The following is a 20,294-nucleotide window of genomic DNA, read 5'->3' as shown; positions in this document are numbered from 1 at the left end:
TGTCAGTTGCAACATGACTTCTCTTCTTCCTGTCAAGGATTTTAGGCTAAGTGTCCTATTCTGGTCTCAATCCATTGCTTTCTTGGTCTTTCAGTTCTTCTTTTTCCATTTATTTTTATATCTGTATAGTATTTTTGGCAGTTTGCTATTAAGATATGACTTACTTGCTATCTCCTTTCAGCAAATGCAAGACAGAAATCATTATGGACTCGCTCCAGAAGATATGCCAAAAATAGTCCCACTACATGAAAATCCTCTTTTTAAAAAAATAATAGAATGTGCACCACCTTCACCAGTGCCTTCAGATCCCAAATTAGATGGCCCATCAACAGATAATGTGGTTCCAGAAAGATAAAATAATTAATATGCTGAGTGTGCACTACAGGGAGTGGAATTTGACATCTTTAATATTTTTCTAGGAGAAGAAATGAGGGATACTGGCCATCCACAATTCTCAAAAAAGGAAAAAAATCCAAGAATAATAAAAACAAAACTTCTCAACATGGAAAACCAGAAGATTCCACCAGAAAGAAATAATAGAATCATATTATTGTACAATAGAATTGTTGAGGATTCTGACAAAACGTAGACAACATCAAAGCTCTCTTTCAGAAGTATAAACCAATATGCTTCTATTTCTGCTTGCAGGAAACATAACTGAAGCCAAGTGATGATCCACCTCTCCAAAATGTTACCATTATAAGGGCAGGGGATGGAACTACCCATGGAGGAGTCACCATCTTTGTGGGCAACCATACCCCATTCCAACAAATCCAGTTTAGTAGCAAGGCTTATACGTTGGTCATACATAACTGGTAATTAGCTTACGGAATTAACAATGTATATAAAGGATATTTATTAAAGGCAACTTTAATGAATAACTTCAATATTTCAGCAACGTCAAGTTGCCATCTTCAGGAACATAAAAATATGGTATGTGCATGAAGACACTAACAAAAGCAAATGAGGAAGAAGGCAAGAAACTAATATTGTTCCTAAAGTCCTAATGGTGCCCTCTGGCAGGCTAATTTGGTTGTCTTGGCCATTGGGCTGAAGTTCTCATAATGTAAGTCTCCCAAATTTGGGGTAGTTTCATGCACCCAAATTTGTTGAGGTTTGGAACGTTTTTTAGAGCTGTTGATGATTCCTTGAATAATCTTTCGTACTTAAACTTGCTGCAGTGTATTATTTTAGTTTTCTTCCAATGAATTCTATGGTAGGTATCTAAGGCATGGTCTATTTTTTAAGTATGAAAGATTATTCAAGGAATCATCAGCAGCTCTAAAAAAACATTCCAAACCTCAACAAATTTGGGTGCATGAAACTACCCCAAATTTGGGAGACTTACATTATGAGAACTTCAGCCCAACAGCCAAGACAACTAAATTAGCCCACCAGAGGACACCATTAGGACTTTAGGAACAATATTAGTTTCTTGCCTTCTTACTCATTTGCTTTTGTTAGTGCCTGCGTGCACATACCATATTTTTATGTTCGTGAAGATGGCAACGTGACGTTGCCGAAATATTGAAATTATTCATTAAAGTTGCTTTTAATTAATATCCTCTATATGTGTTGTTAATTCCGTAAGCTAATTACCAGTTAAATCCAGTTTAATATCAGCATAGAAGTGGTTGCTATAAGACTCTCAGCTGGAAATATAATACCAATATACTGCATCTACCTCCTTTTTGCTGCAGGTATTTCTCAAGATGACAATGATATCACAATTACCATCCTCATTACTTTTAATGAGCAATTTAAACGGACATAACATTCTGTGGGGGGGTGGTGTCTGAACAAACATCAGAAGAATTGTTAAATGTATGCTCAACAACAACAACAATTTTTCACTTAAATACAGGAAACATCACCTTCTTCCATGTGCCTACCTTGCAAACGTTCATTCCATTGACTTAACTATACGTGCACCCTCCCTTCTCCCACTATTTAATTAGGAAATTAATGACAGCCTATTTGCGATGATTGCTTTCCTGTGATATCCACTATTCTACATTGGCAACCATGTAGTACATCATGGATATCATGGTGGAAAATTTAGCAGATTTTGATTTTGCAACAGTCAGTTCATCTCCCATTATTTATGCAGTGAATCATGTAACAGTGTATTATAGAAGCAGCCACAACTGCAATTCCTAAAACATCTAGTCAGTTTATTTATGCATTTTCCTAAGTCATGGAGAATGATTATTATTACTCGAGATCACCAGGGAGTCAAGGACTCATCAAGGGAGGCTATACATCACCCATACCAGCTATCATACCTTCCCTTAAATTCATTCATGATGAGATGTACTCACTACTACCTCTGAAGACAAAATATTCTATTCACTATAACACCCGTTCAAAAGTTTATATTCCTCTATCATATCATCCCTCTTTCTCCTGTTAACTAAAGTCTGTAATTCACATATAATCTGTCCTCATAATCTAAATTTCATAATCCCAATATAATCTTTGTAACTCTTCTCTGCACCTTTTCCACACCTTTATCCCCTTGGAAACCAGATCTGTGCACAGTAGTCCAGGTGCATTCTTATTAAGGCCTTATAAAGAGGCAGAATGACTTCCTTATCCTTATATATTAAGGTTTGCTTTAACATCGCAATTTTCCTCTGAGTTGTATTGCAACTTTTGCTATATGACCTTTTGAACTTCAAATTCCTATCCACCATTACGGTGAGATTCCTAGCCTCATCAGTTTTTCTTTTTTTTTGTCAAAACACTCTAATATAATTATGCTGCTGGAAATCTCATCACACCAAAGTGCAGAATTTTACACTTACTAACGTTAAACTGACAGCCACTTTTGTTGCCCAAATTTCCAGCCAATTTAGATCATTCTGTTAACTGCTGGATAGTAGCATCCCTGATTGCTCTTGCCTATTTTTGCATCATTGGCAAATAATTGCACATCTCCTCTTAGACCTTTCCTAATGTTATTAATATATAGATTGAACAATGTCCCAAGGACTGAACCCTGAGGTACACCGCTGGTCACCTTAATTCTAGCAGATTCACACCAGCTGTATGCCACTTTTTGATATCTGTCAGCCATCTACTAATCCAAGTCAAGAGTTTATGTTCCAATTCCATATTCTCCATTTTATGCAACAGCCTTTCATGTGGTATCCTATCAAGCCTAACAAAATCCAGCATTATCATAATGTATTCATTCCTTTATTCAACTCAGCTGTAACATTGTTTTGTTTACCATTTTTGTATACAAGTTCTTACCAACTTCTCTACAGTCTTCACCATCAAACATACTGATAGGCTGGTAGTTAGGCACATCAGATTTTGCACCACCCTTATACAATGGAACCTCGTACATTTCTGAGCTGAGACTCAAGTTATACAAATGTGAATAGCCTAGCCAGTTCAGCTGAATATGCCATTATTCCGATCTCCTATAGACAAATTCTTATCTAGAGCAACAGCTCTTCAACCCTCATTCACCTATAACTCTTTGTCCAATGTAGTAGTAGCACTGTGCACCATGTTACATACACCTGGTTGATATATCTTAGCAAAGTGAGCACTCATTAACTGAACAATCTCATTAGTGACACTAGAGTACTATCTGTATTTAGTAAAGTAATTCTTCCACATTTCTTTTTCTTTTGGCATAACGACAAAATTCTTTTGGATTACTTTCAGCCTGCATAGCCAATTTCTTTTCATACTCTGATTTAGCTTTTCACACAAGCATTATGTGGAAAATGACTATTCAGTAACTGATACTTTTCTGACTGCTTTATATATTTCTTAATACCTCTCACTCTTATTCCCACGATATTCTTTTCAATTCATCTTCTTCTTGTGGATCTCTTGCTTAATATGATTGCACATTCGTTTCACTCCCACCCTGTTTATTCTTTGAATTCTAGGGATACACTCAGATACTACCTCATTTAAGCACTTTTTCAAAGATTCCCATTCTTTGCTGACATTTTTTTCCATTCAGTAAATGATGCTATGGAACCAAATATGGTGTTCTCCTAAGTTGATCATAATTTACAGTTTTGTAGTTCAGCATGTAACATGTTATAATTGGAACATCCATTTAATTGCATACTGCCCAAGAAAGCACATGATCACTGTCACCAGCTGGTGGTAAAATGGTCATATTCTTAACCAAGATCCCCCTTCTGACACTTTTTGACCACAAGTTCCTTCTTTCAGATGCTGCTTGAGAAAGTTGTCTCACAACAGTTCAGTAAGTTCCTCTTCATTATTATTATGGGACACACCTCCAGGGAGTCCAAAGACTCATCAAGGGAAAGTGTGCCAATAGCATCGAATGATTGATCCCCCTTCAACTACTAACCGTACTCAAACTTAACTTTTTGCTGAGCCATTAGTAGCAGAGGCTCTACCAATTGACCAACCTTTGCTGGCTATTATCATGAGCTTTCTCTTCTACCCAATCAATGTTTGGATAATTAGTCATCCATAATGATCATTTATTTAGTACCCATCAGGCTAAATTTCATTGTTCCCTGCTTCTGAGTGCTGCCCAGTCTGTAGCAACACCCACCATATATTTCATTTTGTTAGCCTCCAATTCACACCAGCTAACCTCAAACTTACTGCTTGGACATTATTACTAGCATTGCTTTGTTGCATTTCTATACTAACTGAGCTTAAGTCATCTGATATCATTAGTAGTGCTCCTCTCCTCTCCTTCTGTCATTTTTTAAAATAGTATACCCATTATATTTGATCCCAGTTACCATATTAGATTCTAATATCTAGGTTTCACTAATTCCAATAATCTTAGTCTTGCAGAAACTCAACCCCTTTGTTTCTGATGCTCCTGGCATTTGTATATAGACATAACAAGTTACCACTTAGCATTTTCTTATAATTATATATGAAATCTATTTGACCTTGTTTCTCTTTTCCCTCTCCAGACATACTCAAAAGATCCAAACCCAAAATGTATATTTCCACCCCTTTGCCAGATGCATAACCATGTTGAAAGCCATTCATATCTTTATCACATTTGCATACCATAACTGAGCTTTCCCCATTCCTCCCTTGATTATCTAGTTTTTCCCAAACTTTCTGCATTAGCTCTCATCCCTATAAATAATTTTTCCAGGTTCTTGATGCCAAATGAATACAAGTACAGACCATCCCTCTTATACAAGTCTTTTCTGCTGTTAAACACATTCACACATCTAAAACTCGCATCCATTTCTTCTGCAATGATTGCACAGCTGCCAAAGAAGCCCAGAAGAAAACTTTGTATTTCACACCAACAAACATAACTTTTAAACGTGCTTGGTCTCGAGCTAGATACATCCATTGCCAGAGCAAGAAGGAATCCTGGATTCAGTTTACTTCTATATCAAGATCAACCAACAGCAAAGAAGTATGTCAAAGAATCTGGAAAATGAAAGGCAGGCGTGCCACCAACTAGCTCTCTGTCCTTGAGCATGATGGTTGCACAGTTGCTGATCCAACAGCGATTACTGACAGACTCAGAAACACTTTTGCAAAAATGTCAGAAACATCTTCTTTATCCCTCCTCCTCGAGTTCCTTGCCCAAAAAAAGCAAAGTAGAAAAACAACAGATCCACTTTTCTTCGAACAACCGAAGAATACAATGGGCCATTACCAAAGAAGAAATGAAAGGATTTGTGTAATTGCCATCCAACTGCTGTTGGACAGATAATAGCCATTACACAATGGTATAACATTTGTCAACATCAGCTGTGGATCAACTGTTACACCTTTACAACAGAATTTTCTTTTAGAGTGTATTTCCAGATACCTGGTAAAAGGGTGATTATAATTGCCTTTCATAAGACAGGGAAGGATTCAAAATTCCCAAATAACTACCATCCAGTACCTCTGACCAGCTGCTTGTGCATGAGTCTGAAAAATAGTTAACTGCTTTCGTTTATGGTTTCTGGAGAGAAATAACTTTTTTTTTTTTCCAGAATATGGTCTGACTTCTGAAAATATCATTCCACTACTGATCATCTTTTCTGCCTGGAGCATCCATTAGAGATGCTTTCCTAAAATGCAAGCATTTAGTATATGTTTTCTTTGATATAGAAAAGCATATGACACTGCTTGGAGATTTGAAATACTTAGATAATTCATTTTATCAAAACCTTCTTATCTAACAAAATCTTCTAAGACCGAGTGGGAACTGCCCTCTCCCTCCTCTATAACCAAGAAGAGGGAGTGCCACAAGGTTTTGTTTTAAGTGTCATATCTTTATTGTATTTAAAGTGTCATGATTTTTGTAATCGAGGTAAACTCAATAACAGGACAACTTCCTTCAACAGTAAGTAATGCTCTATATGTAGATGACTTATAATATATATAATATAGATGAATTAAAATGCATATAATACACCCTCTGTCTAAAACTGAAGAAACCGAACTTTTCTTTCGAAAAGTTCGGTTTCTTCAGTTTCTTTTAGAAGAAACTAGTGGCGCCACCTGTAGTATCTTTTTGTTGTCGAAAGCGGCAACCTTCATTAGTGTCGTGTCAACTGTTTATGACATTTGTTTCATTAGAAGCCAAGTTATAGTGCCAAGAGTGACAGTGTGTTTTGACGAACGGTTGGAAAATGAGTTTCAAACAAACAGTTGCGATTGACTTTTGTGTTAAACTTGGTAAAAGTTTTACCAAAACGCATTAAATGCTTCAAAAAGCATACGGTGATGAATGCTTATCTTGTACTCAAGTTTGCGAGTGGCTTAAGCGATTTCAAAGTGGTCGTGTGACGCTTGAGGATGATGAAAAGCCAGGCCATCTAAAAACTGGACTGAGCAAAGTTAACATCCAAAAAGTGTGTGATTTCATCAAGGAAAACAGAAATCGTCCATGAGATTGATTGAAGATGAATTGGGATTCCAAAATCAACTGTGCACAACATTTTGACTGAGAGTTTGGGCCTTCATAAATTGATTTGTTCCCCACAAGTTGACCGATGACCAAAAAATGTATCGAATTGAACTACAAGGACCTCGTTAAAACTGCTCATAAGGACTTCCTTGAAACGATCGTTACTGGTGACGAAACGTGGTGTTTTGAGTATGAGCCCGAAACAAAGTGCTGAGTGGAGACCACCAGAAGAGGGGCATCCGAAAAAAAGTCGCTTGGAGAAGTCAAAAGTAAAGACAATGCTGATTTGTTTCTATGATTCCAAGGGCATTATCTACAAAGAATTCGTTCCGCCTGACCAAATGGTCAATGGTGAGTTTTATCTCGAAGTTTTGAAGCAATTGATAGCGAGAATTTGTCGCATACAGCATCAATATCGTGATGCAGACAGCTGGTCATTTTTGCACGGTAATGCACCATCTCATCATTTGAACGTTGTGAGACAGTTTTTGAGCAAAAACCAAGTTTGTGTGTTGTATCACTCACCATATTCACCTGCTTTAGCACATGTGACTTCTTTCTCTTCCCCCGACTTCATTTGCTGATGAAAGTGATACGACACCATTGAAAACGTTCAAGCAGCAGTAACCACGACCCTCAACAGTATCCCAGAAATCAATATAAAAAACTCATTTAATGAATTAATTAACCATGCTAAATGCTGTATCGAAGCTGAGCTAGAGTATATTGATTGAAATAAATGAGTGAAATAAAATTGATTTGAATAATTATAATTGGCCTGTGTTTTATTTTCTATCAAAAGTTCGGTTTTGGACAGAGGATGTATAAGGATCATAGAACGACAGCTGCAGCAAGCCATTGATCATCTTTCAAAATGGGCCCTTGTAAATGAGTTCATTTCACAGAAGACAAATTGTGGGCACTTTGGCTGCAGAAGTGGTCTTCCTCCTGACCCAGAACTCTGACTAGGACAGCTACTAAACCCAGTTGAATTAGAAGCCAAGTTCATGGGACTGATATTTGACAGTAAACTTCGTCCCCCCTAAGGTATGCTATCTACAAGGCAAGCTCCATAAATCATTGAACATTCTATGCATCCTATCTTCATCTGCTATGCTATGCTTTGTTTATACAGAGCATTGATAAGATCAAATCTCGATTGCATGTCCCAAGTTTGTGCTTCTGTCAGAAAGAATACACTGTGATGGTTAGACCTTATTCACCGCAAGCCATCAGAATTGCAACTAGAGCATTTCACGTCACATATTCGTAATCTATACATCGAGGCAAATGAACCACCTCTGTCACTTTGACACCATTAGCTATCTCTGTTATACATATCTAAATGAAATTCTTGCTAGAGCATCTCATGTATCCAACTTTCTTTCAGCCACAATACAAGAATCTATACACTCAACAGACTGCCATAAAACTCTTTAGTTTGTGAATAAAAGCTCTCTTACAAGTTCTATAAATAGCTGTAGACAACTTCTGACTATGACATTCACTGATTCCAGTTGCATTAGAAGCCAAATTCTTGGGACTCATATTCGACAACAAACTCAGTTTCCTCCCTCAACAATTACGAGGCAAGTGCTATAAAACGATGAACATTCTGTGTGTTCTATCTTCACACCCATTGGGGGTGTTGACAGATATTCTTTGCTTTGTTTGTACAGGACATTGATAAGATCAGAACTTGATTACGGGTTCCAAGTCTGTGCTTCTACTAGGGAGAGTACACTGCAATGACTAGACCCTATTCGCCATCATGCATAGAAATGCTCTGATTTTCTGCCTGTCTACACAGACTGCTCAAAATCATAGGACCTAGTGAGATCTGCTATCTTTCCAAACCACATTATATCCACACAAATCTCACTAGAATGTACCAACTTTACAGCTGAGCTATATGCAAAAGAGTTTGAACTATGATACATCAGATTCTGTTGCTACCAAAGGTGCATAATATATTCAGGCTCACAAAGTACAGCAACATCCAGTACTCTCTCTGGAATTCAACACCTCTTTCAGTTATGTTAGCTATACCTTCACATATGCTTCTGTGGGATTTTTAGCCATGCTGGGATTAAAGAAAATGAGGCTGCAGATACTGCAGTGAGGTCAGCTTGTTTCTCAAACTTCCACCATCTACCTGTACCATACAGAAATCACTGGGAGACTACCAGATAAATTTCCTGGTGGCATTTCTCTCAGAACACAGAGACTAATAATAAGCTCTACTGAATTAAACCTGAAATTAAATTCTGGAAGTCTAGCTTACACAGCGTTTATACAGAGGAAGAGTTGTTCTTGCTTGGTCATAATCATGTTACACACTCCTTCATACTGACGGGTGATGACAAACCTGTGTGTGAGTTTTGTGACTCTGTGCTATCCATCTCGCATAATTTATTCACTGTCCTTGTTTTGCCAATGAGTGCAGTCATTATTTAGCCACTTTTATGACCTGTCTGAGCCCTACAGATTAGGCAGGTTTTATCTGACTCATTGACTATCCATCTGTATTTTTAGTTTTTACAGAATTATAATCTTTACCACCTGTTAGTCTAATTAGAAAAATTTCTACAACTTGGATGCTTTTACTGGAAAATTCATTAGACCACAACAATGGAAAATGACCAAGAAAGAATAAAAGTAAACGATTAGGAATTTCTGACATTTTAAAAGTAGCCATGTATAATATACAATGTATATCAACAAAGGAATTAGAATTAGCAAAACAACTAAAAACAGAAAATATTAATATAGCTGTGAAAACAGAAACAAAAAAGAAATTTAATGAACTACATATATATGGTGTTACTATGTTATAATAGTAAAGTGGAGAAACGTGTCGCAACTTCTAGTACACTAACCATTTTATTATTATTATTACATGGCACCTCCAGGGAGTTCAGTCTCATCGAGGGAGGGCTCCTAATCTACAACTCTCCATCAGCACCACTCAATCCACCAATTACAACTAACCGCAACCACACCGACAGCATCTATTGCCCACCACCAGTATTTTCACAGACAATCGCAAACACAGCGGATTCGAACCCGCAGCCTTTTAGCTCTCTAGCCAAAAGGCTGCGGGTTCGAATGCAAAGAACCTTCTCACATACCCAAGCAAACAACCTTCTCACTTCTATGCCCATACCCTTCTTATATAGTTTCCAGTGATGGCCTCCTGTTCTACCCTCACCCCTCTCACATTCTATGAAAAATCTCTTCTATGTTAACCTGATAACAACCCTAAGTACAATTTTGTAAATCATTCAATTATAACAGTTAAATTAAAAACAAATAGAAGCTACTTACATATCATCGGAATATATGACCCTGAAGAAGGTAAAAAAAAGGACTCTGAACAATTTTTTGAGGAATTACAAAAACAGTTAAATATATTAAAAATGACTATATATTAATTGCAGGAGAACTTAATGCTAGAGTTGGAAATAATTCAATCCTAAATGTCCTAGGAAAATTTGGAAAAATTTGAATGAATAACAATGGTCAAGAACTATTTGATTTCTGTATTTTTAATTTTAAAATAACATTTTTTTTTTTCAAAAAAAGAATATAAACAAATATATTTAGAATGGCAAAGGAACAAGATCTATAATTGATTATATCATTACTAATCAGAAACTAGCTCCACATGTAAGAGATGTACATGTTTACAGAGGAACTAAAATTTTTTCAGATTATTATTACTTAGTACTTTCTAAAATAGAAATACTAACAAAATGGAGAAAGTAAGTAAATAAGAAAAAAGCAAGAAATAGAAAGTATACAAAGTATATTACCTATTACAAGAGGAAAGCATTAGAATGCTATATCAAACACGATTCACAAATTACCTAAAAGAAGCTGAAATCAATTAATATATAGAAGAAGAATGCTAATTTTGATAAAGACAATTCATAAAGCAGTGTCTGAAGTACTTAGAAAGAAAATTGAAATATTAAAAAGAAAAAAATTTAAAATTTGGAACACAGTTTTACTATTATTATCCGACTTCCATGGAATCAGAGACTCATCCAACCATGCCTTAAACTGATTCAATGTATCTACATTCACAACACACTCAGGCAATGCATTCCACTCACAATCCCTCTCCATGCAAAGAACCTTATCACTTCTATGCTCATACCCTTCTTATATAGTTTCCAGTGATGGTCTCCTGTTCTACCCTCACCCCCTCTCACATTCTATGAAAAATCTCTTCTATGTCAACCTGATAACAACCCTTAAGTAGATTGTGTCTCGATCATATCCCCCTCCTATTCACAAGGCTTCACAATTTACATTCTTTTAATCTCAATATAGAAAAACAAATGGTGTACAAACCATTCCTTCAAAAACATACAAAGAAAACAGAAGAAATATACAAAAACAAAAGAAATATAGCTAAAACCTGAAGCTCACCAATATTCTTGGAACAGATTTATTAATAACATAGATACATGGAAGACAAGACAGCCTACAAAATATTAAGGAAATTAAACAATGAAGAAAGTGATACAACATAAATCAACATAATACAAGAGAAACAATGGATAGAACATTATAAGAATCTATGGTATGACCCAAATTTAACAGAAAATAATAATGAAGAAATCAGTACTGATATGGAACCAATAAAATTTGGAAGAGCTAAAAGAAGCAATAAAGGTATCAAAAATAGAAAATTAACTAGATTAAATGCATAAATACAGAGCTTTGGAAATGCTAGCCTGGTTTGCTGAGTGTTAGCATATCCACTCTCCAGCCAAAAGGCTGCAAGTTCAAATTCCACCATGGGTATGGATGTTTGTCTGTGAAAATACTAGTGGTGGTGGTATAGATGATGATGGCAGTTGCGGTTCGAATGGAGAATTGTAGGGTAGGTGCCCTCCCTCGATAAGTCTTTGGACTCCTTGGAGGTGTTACGTAATAATAATGTGGTGGAGAATATTTACATCATAAATTTTTAAAATAAATAACTTTTGAAAAAAAGTTGAGATTCCATCAGATTGGTCAAAAGCTAAGGTTATATCTATATTTAAGAAAGGAGATAAAGATGGTTGTGAAAATTACAATGGAATCAGTCTATTAAATACAGGTTACAAAATTTACTATAAAATCCTGAATAAAAGACTTGGAAATATTGCAAACAAATCTGATCTCAGAAGAACAAAATGGTTTCAGACATGAAAGATTGTGTATAGATAATATTTATCTGTTAAAACAAATTATCGATAAAAGATAAGAATTTAATTTAGAGACTCCTCTGATCTTTATAGATTATTAGAAAACTTTTGATAAAATACACAGAGAAAAATTATGGAATATAATGAAAAAACAAGGGTATCCATTTCATTTGATACAAGCTATACAAAGTGTATATAAAGATACAAAAAAAAAAAAAATAAGGTAATAAATTAACAGAAGAGATTGAAATTAATCAAGGTATTAGACAGGGATGTAGCTTTATTCAATATATATATTCATCAGATTATTAAAATATGGAAAACAAGAATAAAACATGGTATCCAGTTGGCCAGAAGAACTCTTATAAACACACAGTGAAGATGGCCTTCAAAAATCAGTTTATGAATTAAACAAAATAAGCCAAGAATACAATTTAATGCTTTCACAAGAAAAAAGAAAGATCAGAAACTCGAGTGAAATTTTATAAAGTAATAGCCCCTCCCACTTTATTATATTATATCATTCAGAAACATGGACTCTTAAAAAAAAATGATGAAAGTAAAATACAAGCTGCAGAAATTAGATTTTTAAGAGCAATTAAAGAATGCGCAAAATTTAAACCATATTAAAACATCAGAAGAGGGCAAGATATTTATAATGTAAATGAAAAGAACCAGAAATATCGAGAGAATTGGAAAGAGCATCTTTTTAGGATGGAAAGGTATCAGCTACCAGAAGAGGTGGATAAATATAGAACAAAGGGGAAGGAAGGAAGACCAGCTGCAAGATGGAAAGACCGGTGAAGCTAGAATAAACAAATGCCAATTCTTGAAGAGTAGACGAAAAAGAAGATTAGTCTAAGTTATTGTAAATACTACTTTTAAAAATTCTCAGTTTCATGCATGCTTAATGAGTTTCATATTCATTTTCATTATTATTATCCCAAGACCCCATGGATTCAAAGACTCATCTAGAAGGTCCCTTTGTCATATACACACAGCTCATCATACATTGCCTTAAACATTCAGATTCTCTGTAGACACCACACTCTCAGGCAAGGCTTTTCAATCATTCACAACTCTGCATGCAAAAAACCTGCTTCTCACTCCCTTATTCACACCCTCCCTATACAGCTTCCAGGGATGACCTCTTTTTCTTCCCTGATCTCCCATTGTTTTATGAAAATCCTCCTATAACAACCCATTACCAACTTGTACTTCTCCATCATATAAGTCCTCTTCCTCCTATCCACTAGACTCTTTAAATTGCATCTTCCCAACCTTTCGTCATATTCAACATTCCAGAGATCAGAAACTACCTTAATCAATCAGCTCTGAACCCTTTCCAAAATGTCTTTGCCCTTTTGAAAACCACATGACCAAATCTGTGCACAGTGGTCTGATCTAGGCCTTATATACAATTGAACAAGAATCTCCTTATTTCTACAAGTCAGTGTCCTCTGCATCATTCCGAAAATCATTCCGAAAATTTGTTTTGTCCTCACAATTTTGGCAGTGGGTCCTCTAAATTTCAGATATCCTTATCTACCATCACCCCAAGATCTCTTATTTCCTCTACCTCCAACGATATGGGGGGTGTGAAAAGTTCTGATAATATCATTTTTGTTCTCAGTGTTTAAAGCAACTGATATAACCACAACAAAGAGGATATAAGAACATAAGTTATCTTCATAACTCTGCTACCAGTATGTCTTTTTTGTCGTTACGAGAGTGATCTGAAAAGTTCTCGGCCTTGATCATAGATGGCAACACTATCGGCAATTTTTTTTTTTCCCTAAGTTGGTACATCTGTCTTTATGTGAAATTACAAGTCATTCTATCAAGTAGTTTGTATTTTATACAGCTGTCTGAAGCAGAAATGTTGTCTGTATCCCTTGAGATGGATAAAATTGAGTATCGTGCAGTTATAAAATTCTTTGTAAAAGAAGGTTTAACTCCAAAAGAAATTCATTCGAAGCTCATAAAAGTTTATGGGCGCTCTTCTCCTTCATTTTCGACAATTAAGAAATGGGCTGCCAAGTTTAAACGTAACCGTACCAGCCTTGAAGATGATCCACGTGAAGGACATCCAAAAAGTGTAACAACATCAGAAATCATTGAACAAGTACATGATATGGCAATGGATGATCAACGAGTCAAAGTGCATGAAATTGCTGAGACTATAGGCATTTCAAAAGAACGTGTAGGATTTCATTTTGCATGAAGAATTGCGAATGAAAAAGCTTTGCCCAAGATGGGTGCCGCGCTTGCTCACAGCAGATCAAAAACTCACTCTCATGAAAATTTTTGAGCAGTGCTTGGACTGTTTTAACAAGAATAAAACTGATTTTGTGCATTGATTTATTACTATGGATGAGACTTGGATTCACCATTACACACTAGAATCCAAACAGCAGTCAAAACAGTGGACAGAAGCCAGTTGTTCAGCTCCAAAGAAGACAAAGTCGGTTCCATCAGCAGGAAAGGTCATGGCATTGGTGATTTGGGATGCGAAAGGCATTTTGTTTATTAATTATCTTGAAAAGAGTGAAATAATAACTGGGGAATATATTTATTAATTATCTTGAAAAGAGTGAAATAATAATGGGGCAAATTAAGGGATCTGCACTATGAATTGTTGGAACATCCACCCTATTCCCCAGATTTGGCTCCCTCTGACTTCTATCTCTTCCCAAAACTAAAACTCTTCCTCACAGGTCAGCGTTTTTCTTCAAATCAAGAGGTGATTGCAGCTGTATAGGGGTATTTTGCAGATCTTACTGAGAACCAATACAGGGGCAGGATAATGGCGCTGGAGTATCGCTGGAATAAATGTATTAGTCTTAAGGGAGATTATGTTGAAAAATAAAAATAATTTTGGAATAATAAATTCGTTTTTTTTTTTTTTTTTTTTTTCATTTTTAGGCCGAGAACTTTTCAGACCATCCTCGTATATCAGTTGCTTTAATATCATTTTGTGTTCTAGGTGTTCATGAGAACTTCCCAGCCTTCTCCTCTCATATATCCCTGCCAAGCATAAATTCTGCATCTCATCTTTGTTTCCCAAAATTTAAAACCTAACATTTCACAACATTTAAGGGGGCATTCCCACTCCTGTACCCATTCACTCAATCTGTTCAAGTCTTCTTGTAAGGACAGAACATTTTCTCTACTCATCGTAGTTCGTGCCAACTTTACATCATCTACAAACAACTGATCCAAATCTGCCACAATATCATTGACATACAAGTTTAACAGCAGTGGCTCTAAAACAGACCCCCTGAGAGGCACATCACTAGTGACTTTCGTCTTCTGGGATATTGCTCTTCCATATGCAATTTGCTGATACCTATCAAATAGCTAATCTCCATTTTATATCTGTTTTATATGGATCTTTCACATCACATTTGTTTTTCCTACACTGATTTTGTGCTGAGTTACATATTTATTAAATAGTATACAATTTAAATAATGTTTCATTTATGATTATTATTTTGACTTTTTCATATGGTTCTTTGACCTACATAAGCTACTTATTTATTACATGTTTTTGTACAAAATGACTAGAGCTGTCCTTTTGCCATTAATCCCCCCCCCCCAAAAAAAAAGTAAGCATTAAAATGCTTATTTGACTGCTATTATTCCTTTCTTGTAAAGTCAATAACAAAGCTATTTATTATATGTAAACCATTTTCTCTTTAGGTATCCCAATGGTGATATATATAAAGGTTGTTTCAAAGAAGGGTTGCGTCATGGTCATGGTGTTCTAAAACTAGGACAGTTTTTGTCATCTGCAGCAAGTATGTTTATAGGAGAGTGGATTAATAACAAACGTCAAGGTTATGGAGTCATGGATGATATTCTCTCAGGTTTGGCACACAAAGATCTCTACTATTTTAACTTTAACATATAGAATATATAGAGTGTTTCAAAAAGATATTTTCAATTTGTGATGGTAATACAAACTGAAAAATTAACGAATCTGAATAATTCAAATAAAAATTGAATTTACTGCAGTTTTAATTTGTCATCTTCAACTGAAAACTAATTTATAATATAATTTTTCAGTTCAAATCTTCTCTTCAAGAATTAGGGATTTGCCAGTTCCAGCTTCACTGGTCTTGCCACTGTCCTTTCTCTCTCCTTCCCTTTGGTCTATATCTATCTACTTATTTTGGTAGCTGATATCTTTCCATCCACAATAGATGTACTTTCCATTTCTCTCTATATTCCTTGATCTTTTCATTTACGTTATAAATATCTAGTTCTTTTTTAATGTCTTCATTTCTGGTATGGTCCAATTTTGTGCATCCTTTTATTGCTGTTAAAAATCTCATCTCTGAGGCTTCTATTTTACTTTCATCTTTCTTTATTAACCGTCCATGTTTCTGAACCATATAATAGAGTGGGAGCGGCCATTACTTTGTAAAATTTTAGTTGAGTTTCTTGTCTTGTTTTTTTATTCGGTGTCCTTTAATTGTTCCACAGATTTTCTGAAGTTTCTTTATTTTTTCATCTAAAAATTAGATATGTTATTGTGCAGCCTAAATAATTAAACTGTCATCTGTTCTGCTATTTTATTTTCTGTAATTATTTTTGATCTAACATGACCTAGACCAGTGGTTCCCAAACTTTTTTGGGCCACCGTCCCCTTGAATCCATATACTCATCGTCAGTGCCCCCCCCGTGTCTTACCTGAATCCACCCTACATTCAGAAAAGCGATTCACACAACCCACAGGAACGGTAATAACATTTTAAAAACAAATATTAATTTATAATTTAAATTTATTTTAAATCCAAAAAAAAAAAAACATTTAACTTTAATAGCAACTTTACATTAAAATCTAATAAAACATTGTATTATAAGGCTATTCAATAGCAGCTATTGACTTGAATGTTTTGAAAATCCTTAATGTGATGGATGGGCTTCATGGAGTAATGGACTTCATGGAGACATAGTTTTCCTATGTCTGGTTTAATCTAACTTAGCAATAGTCTTAAATCCCCACGTTGAGTTATCTGGAGTCTTATTCAAATTAAGTGGATATTGAATCCAACATTATTTCAAAGCCGAATAGAGAAACTACAAGAGTTTCAGTGAAACTACAAAAGTTTCATACCAAATATAGAAACTATAAAAGTTTCGGCAGATCAGAGCGTAAGCAAACCTTTCATGGCAGGAGCAACTCGTAGTAAAAGTGGAGTAATACTGATCACTATCCTTAGTATTTCCCATAATGTAAAAGACATCTCCTAGTGGACATGCATAACATCATACATGTTCACTAGGAGATGTGTTTTATATTATGGGAAATACTAAGGATAGTGATCAGAGCTTACTCCATCTTTACTACGAGTTGCTCCTGTCATGAAAGGTTTGCTTACCCTTGGATCTGCCGAAACTCCTGTAGTTTCTCTATTCGGCTTTGAAATCTCTTTGCAGAAAGAGCAGAGATCTCTTTCTACAACCAAAACTCTTCGTAAGATTTCTTAAATTTTGGCATCAGCTCAAAGTCATTTTGCAGCTCAATTAGTTTTTCCTCCATGGCTCCCACTACCTCAGTATCAGAAAATGGATTTATTATCTAATCTGGAACTTCCAACGAAAATAAATCCTTGATCTACTTGCCTTGTCAGGATGTACATTCTTCAAATGTTCAATTATTTTGGAAGGCTTCATGACCTCATTTGAGAAGACCCTTTCACAAATTGGCACATTGGCAGCTGCTGGTTTATTGGTGCTGGTATGCATTCATATTTTAGGTATTCAAAGCTATACTGCCTACATTTCTTCTTTGACATATCTGCATTTGCCATTTCTATTCTGGAACATGCAGAAATAAGCGTACATACATATTTGAAAGCAGTTTTTATAAATAATAATCTTTATCTTTATATCCTCACAATATAACAGAACCTATAATTTGCCAAGCTGTAACACAACACTTACATAGCTAAACGCTTCACATTTTTGTTCAGTAAATAAGAATATGGGAAAATACATTATAACACACTCAATACTATTAAGGTAAAAAAGGACCACTTCAGAAATTACCAACAAAAAACTTGAAAAATGTCTTGGAAACAGTATATGTCTTGGAAGTCATGGAAAACAACAAAAAATGTCTTGAAAACAACAATAATAATAATCAAACAGCTGCAATTAATTATTGCACATTTCAGCATTTTGCAGCACACCTTTAGTGCCCCCCCCCCTGCTGCCTGCTTGCCTCTTAGCGCCCCCTTAAGTAATCAAACTGCCCACGGGGGCGGTACCACCCACTTTGGGAACCAATAATCTAGACCTTTGAATGCCATGACTTTTGTTTTCTTTTGTGAGATTTTTAAATTGTATTGTTAGCTTATTTTGTTTAATTCATAAACTGGTTTTTGAAGGTCATCTTCATTGTCTTATAATATAATAATCTGATCTCATCTATATACAGCATTGTATTGATAACAGTTCTTCTGGCTAACTGGATACCTTGTGTTATTGTTTTTTTTCCATATTTTCATAATCTGGTATATATATACAGGGTGTTTGGGATAAATTTGACATATTTATAATTAATTATATTTTTCCGTAAGTTACATGTATTAACACACACTTCTCTTCATTTAAAAGTTTGGACCCTTCTTCATTCATATACAAGATGTCAGAAAGGATGGATAGCTGGAACCCACCTGAATCATGGAAGAGAATAACTTGTATCATGATGATTCGTGCCCGCCATCAAAATAAGGATATTACGACTGCTGCCCAATACTCCCTGAATACAGTAAAAACAATCAGGCATGAACTAGAGACTTGCAATGGTGACTACGAGGATGTAGCAAGAAGAAAGATCCCTAGCAGACGATCTGATTGCGTTCGTACAGCAGAATTCCTCGCAAATCTGCAGGAACAGGTGTTGAAGAACCCTGGCATTGGAATTCGGGCTTTGTTCGTGGAGTTGCTAACTGTAGTCAAGCCCTGGATAACAAGGGTAGCCAATGGTAGGCCGTATGTATGGCAGCAGGATTCGGCCCCTTGCCACACCTCTGGGAAAAGTCAAAAATGGTTGTCTGAAAATTTCTACGACTTCACCAGTCCAAATGTTTGGCCTCCAAACTCCCCAGACCTTAACCCCATGGATTATTTTGTATGGGGCGCAGTTGAAAAAGACACCAATCGCACTTCCAGTAATACAAAAGCCCAGTTAATGGATAAAATTAAAACAGTTTTTGCGGCCCTTCCCAGGGAGACTGTAGCATCAGCTTGTTCGAGGTTCCGAAGCAGAATTGAAGCTGTGATCGATGCTAATGGTGGTTATTTTGAGTAAATCTTGTTGATAGTATTGTAATTAACTCTGCCTGTAATGTTTTTTTGTCAATTCATTAAATTTAATAGATACAAAGAAGATTTTCTTTTTCCTTACGAAACTGTCAAATTTATCCCGAACACCCTGTATATATATATATATATATATATATATATATATATATATATATATATTGAATAGAGTTGGAGATAAGCTACATCTCCCTGTCTGATATCCTGATTTATTTCAATCTCTTTAATGCCGGCAAAAGGTTTGTCGATTGGTAGAGCCTCTGCTACTAATGGCTCGCAAAAAGTTAAGAAAGTTTGAGTGTGGTTAGTAGGTGGAAGGGGTCCAATTGTTCGATGCTATTGGCACACTCTCCCTCGATGAGTCTGTGGACTCCCTGGAGGTGTCTAATAATAATCATTTAATTAACTAACTATAACTGTATTTTTGTATCTTTATATAAACGTTGTATTGCTTGTACCAAATGTAATGGATATCCTTGTTTTTTCATTATATTTCATAGTTTTTCTCTGAGTATTTTATCAAAAGCTTTCTTTAATCTATAAATCCCATATGATTCTTCAAATTAAATTCTCATTTTTTTTTCAATCATTTGTTTTCACACAAATATTGTCCATACATTATCTTCCATGTCTGAAGCCATTTTGTTCTTCTGAGAGTAGATTGTTTTCAATATTTCTAAGTCTTTTATTCAGGATTTTACTGTAAATTTGTAACACCTGTATTTAATAATCTTATTCCTCTGTAATTTCCACAATTATCGCTGTCTTCTTTCTTAAATATAGATATAATATCAGCTTTTAACCAATCTGATGGGACTTCACATTTCCTCCAACAGTTATTTATTAATTTTAAGAATCTGTGATGT

At 35.4% G+C, this 20,294-nt stretch overlaps 1 protein-coding gene across 4 annotated transcripts in view; it reads left to right on the top strand.

Moving 5' to 3' along the window:
- The window catches only part of Als2 (Amyotrophic lateral sclerosis 2), a 550,533-nt gene that overhangs the window by 300,348 nt on the left and 229,891 nt on the right, over positions 1-20,294 (top strand). For all 4 annotated transcript variants that reach the window (XM_090415655.1, XM_090415656.1, XM_090415654.1 and 1 more), the window contains exon 15: positions 15,796-15,962. In XM_090415655.1, coding sequence (XP_090271781.1) covers positions 15,796-15,962 — 167 coding nt within the window. The remainder of the gene's footprint in view (positions 1-15,795; positions 15,963-20,294) is intronic.

This window comes from Typopeltis vanoorti, chromosome 3, assembly GCF_054136105.1.
Source record: "Typopeltis vanoorti isolate ZY-2024b chromosome 3, IOZ_Tvanoo_1.0, whole genome shotgun sequence".
NCBI lineage: Eukaryota > Metazoa > Arthropoda > Arachnida > Uropygi > Thelyphonidae > Typopeltis > Typopeltis vanoorti.
The sequence above is the reverse complement of the archived record's forward strand: the minus strand, read 5'-3'. Positions and strand labels throughout refer to the sequence as shown.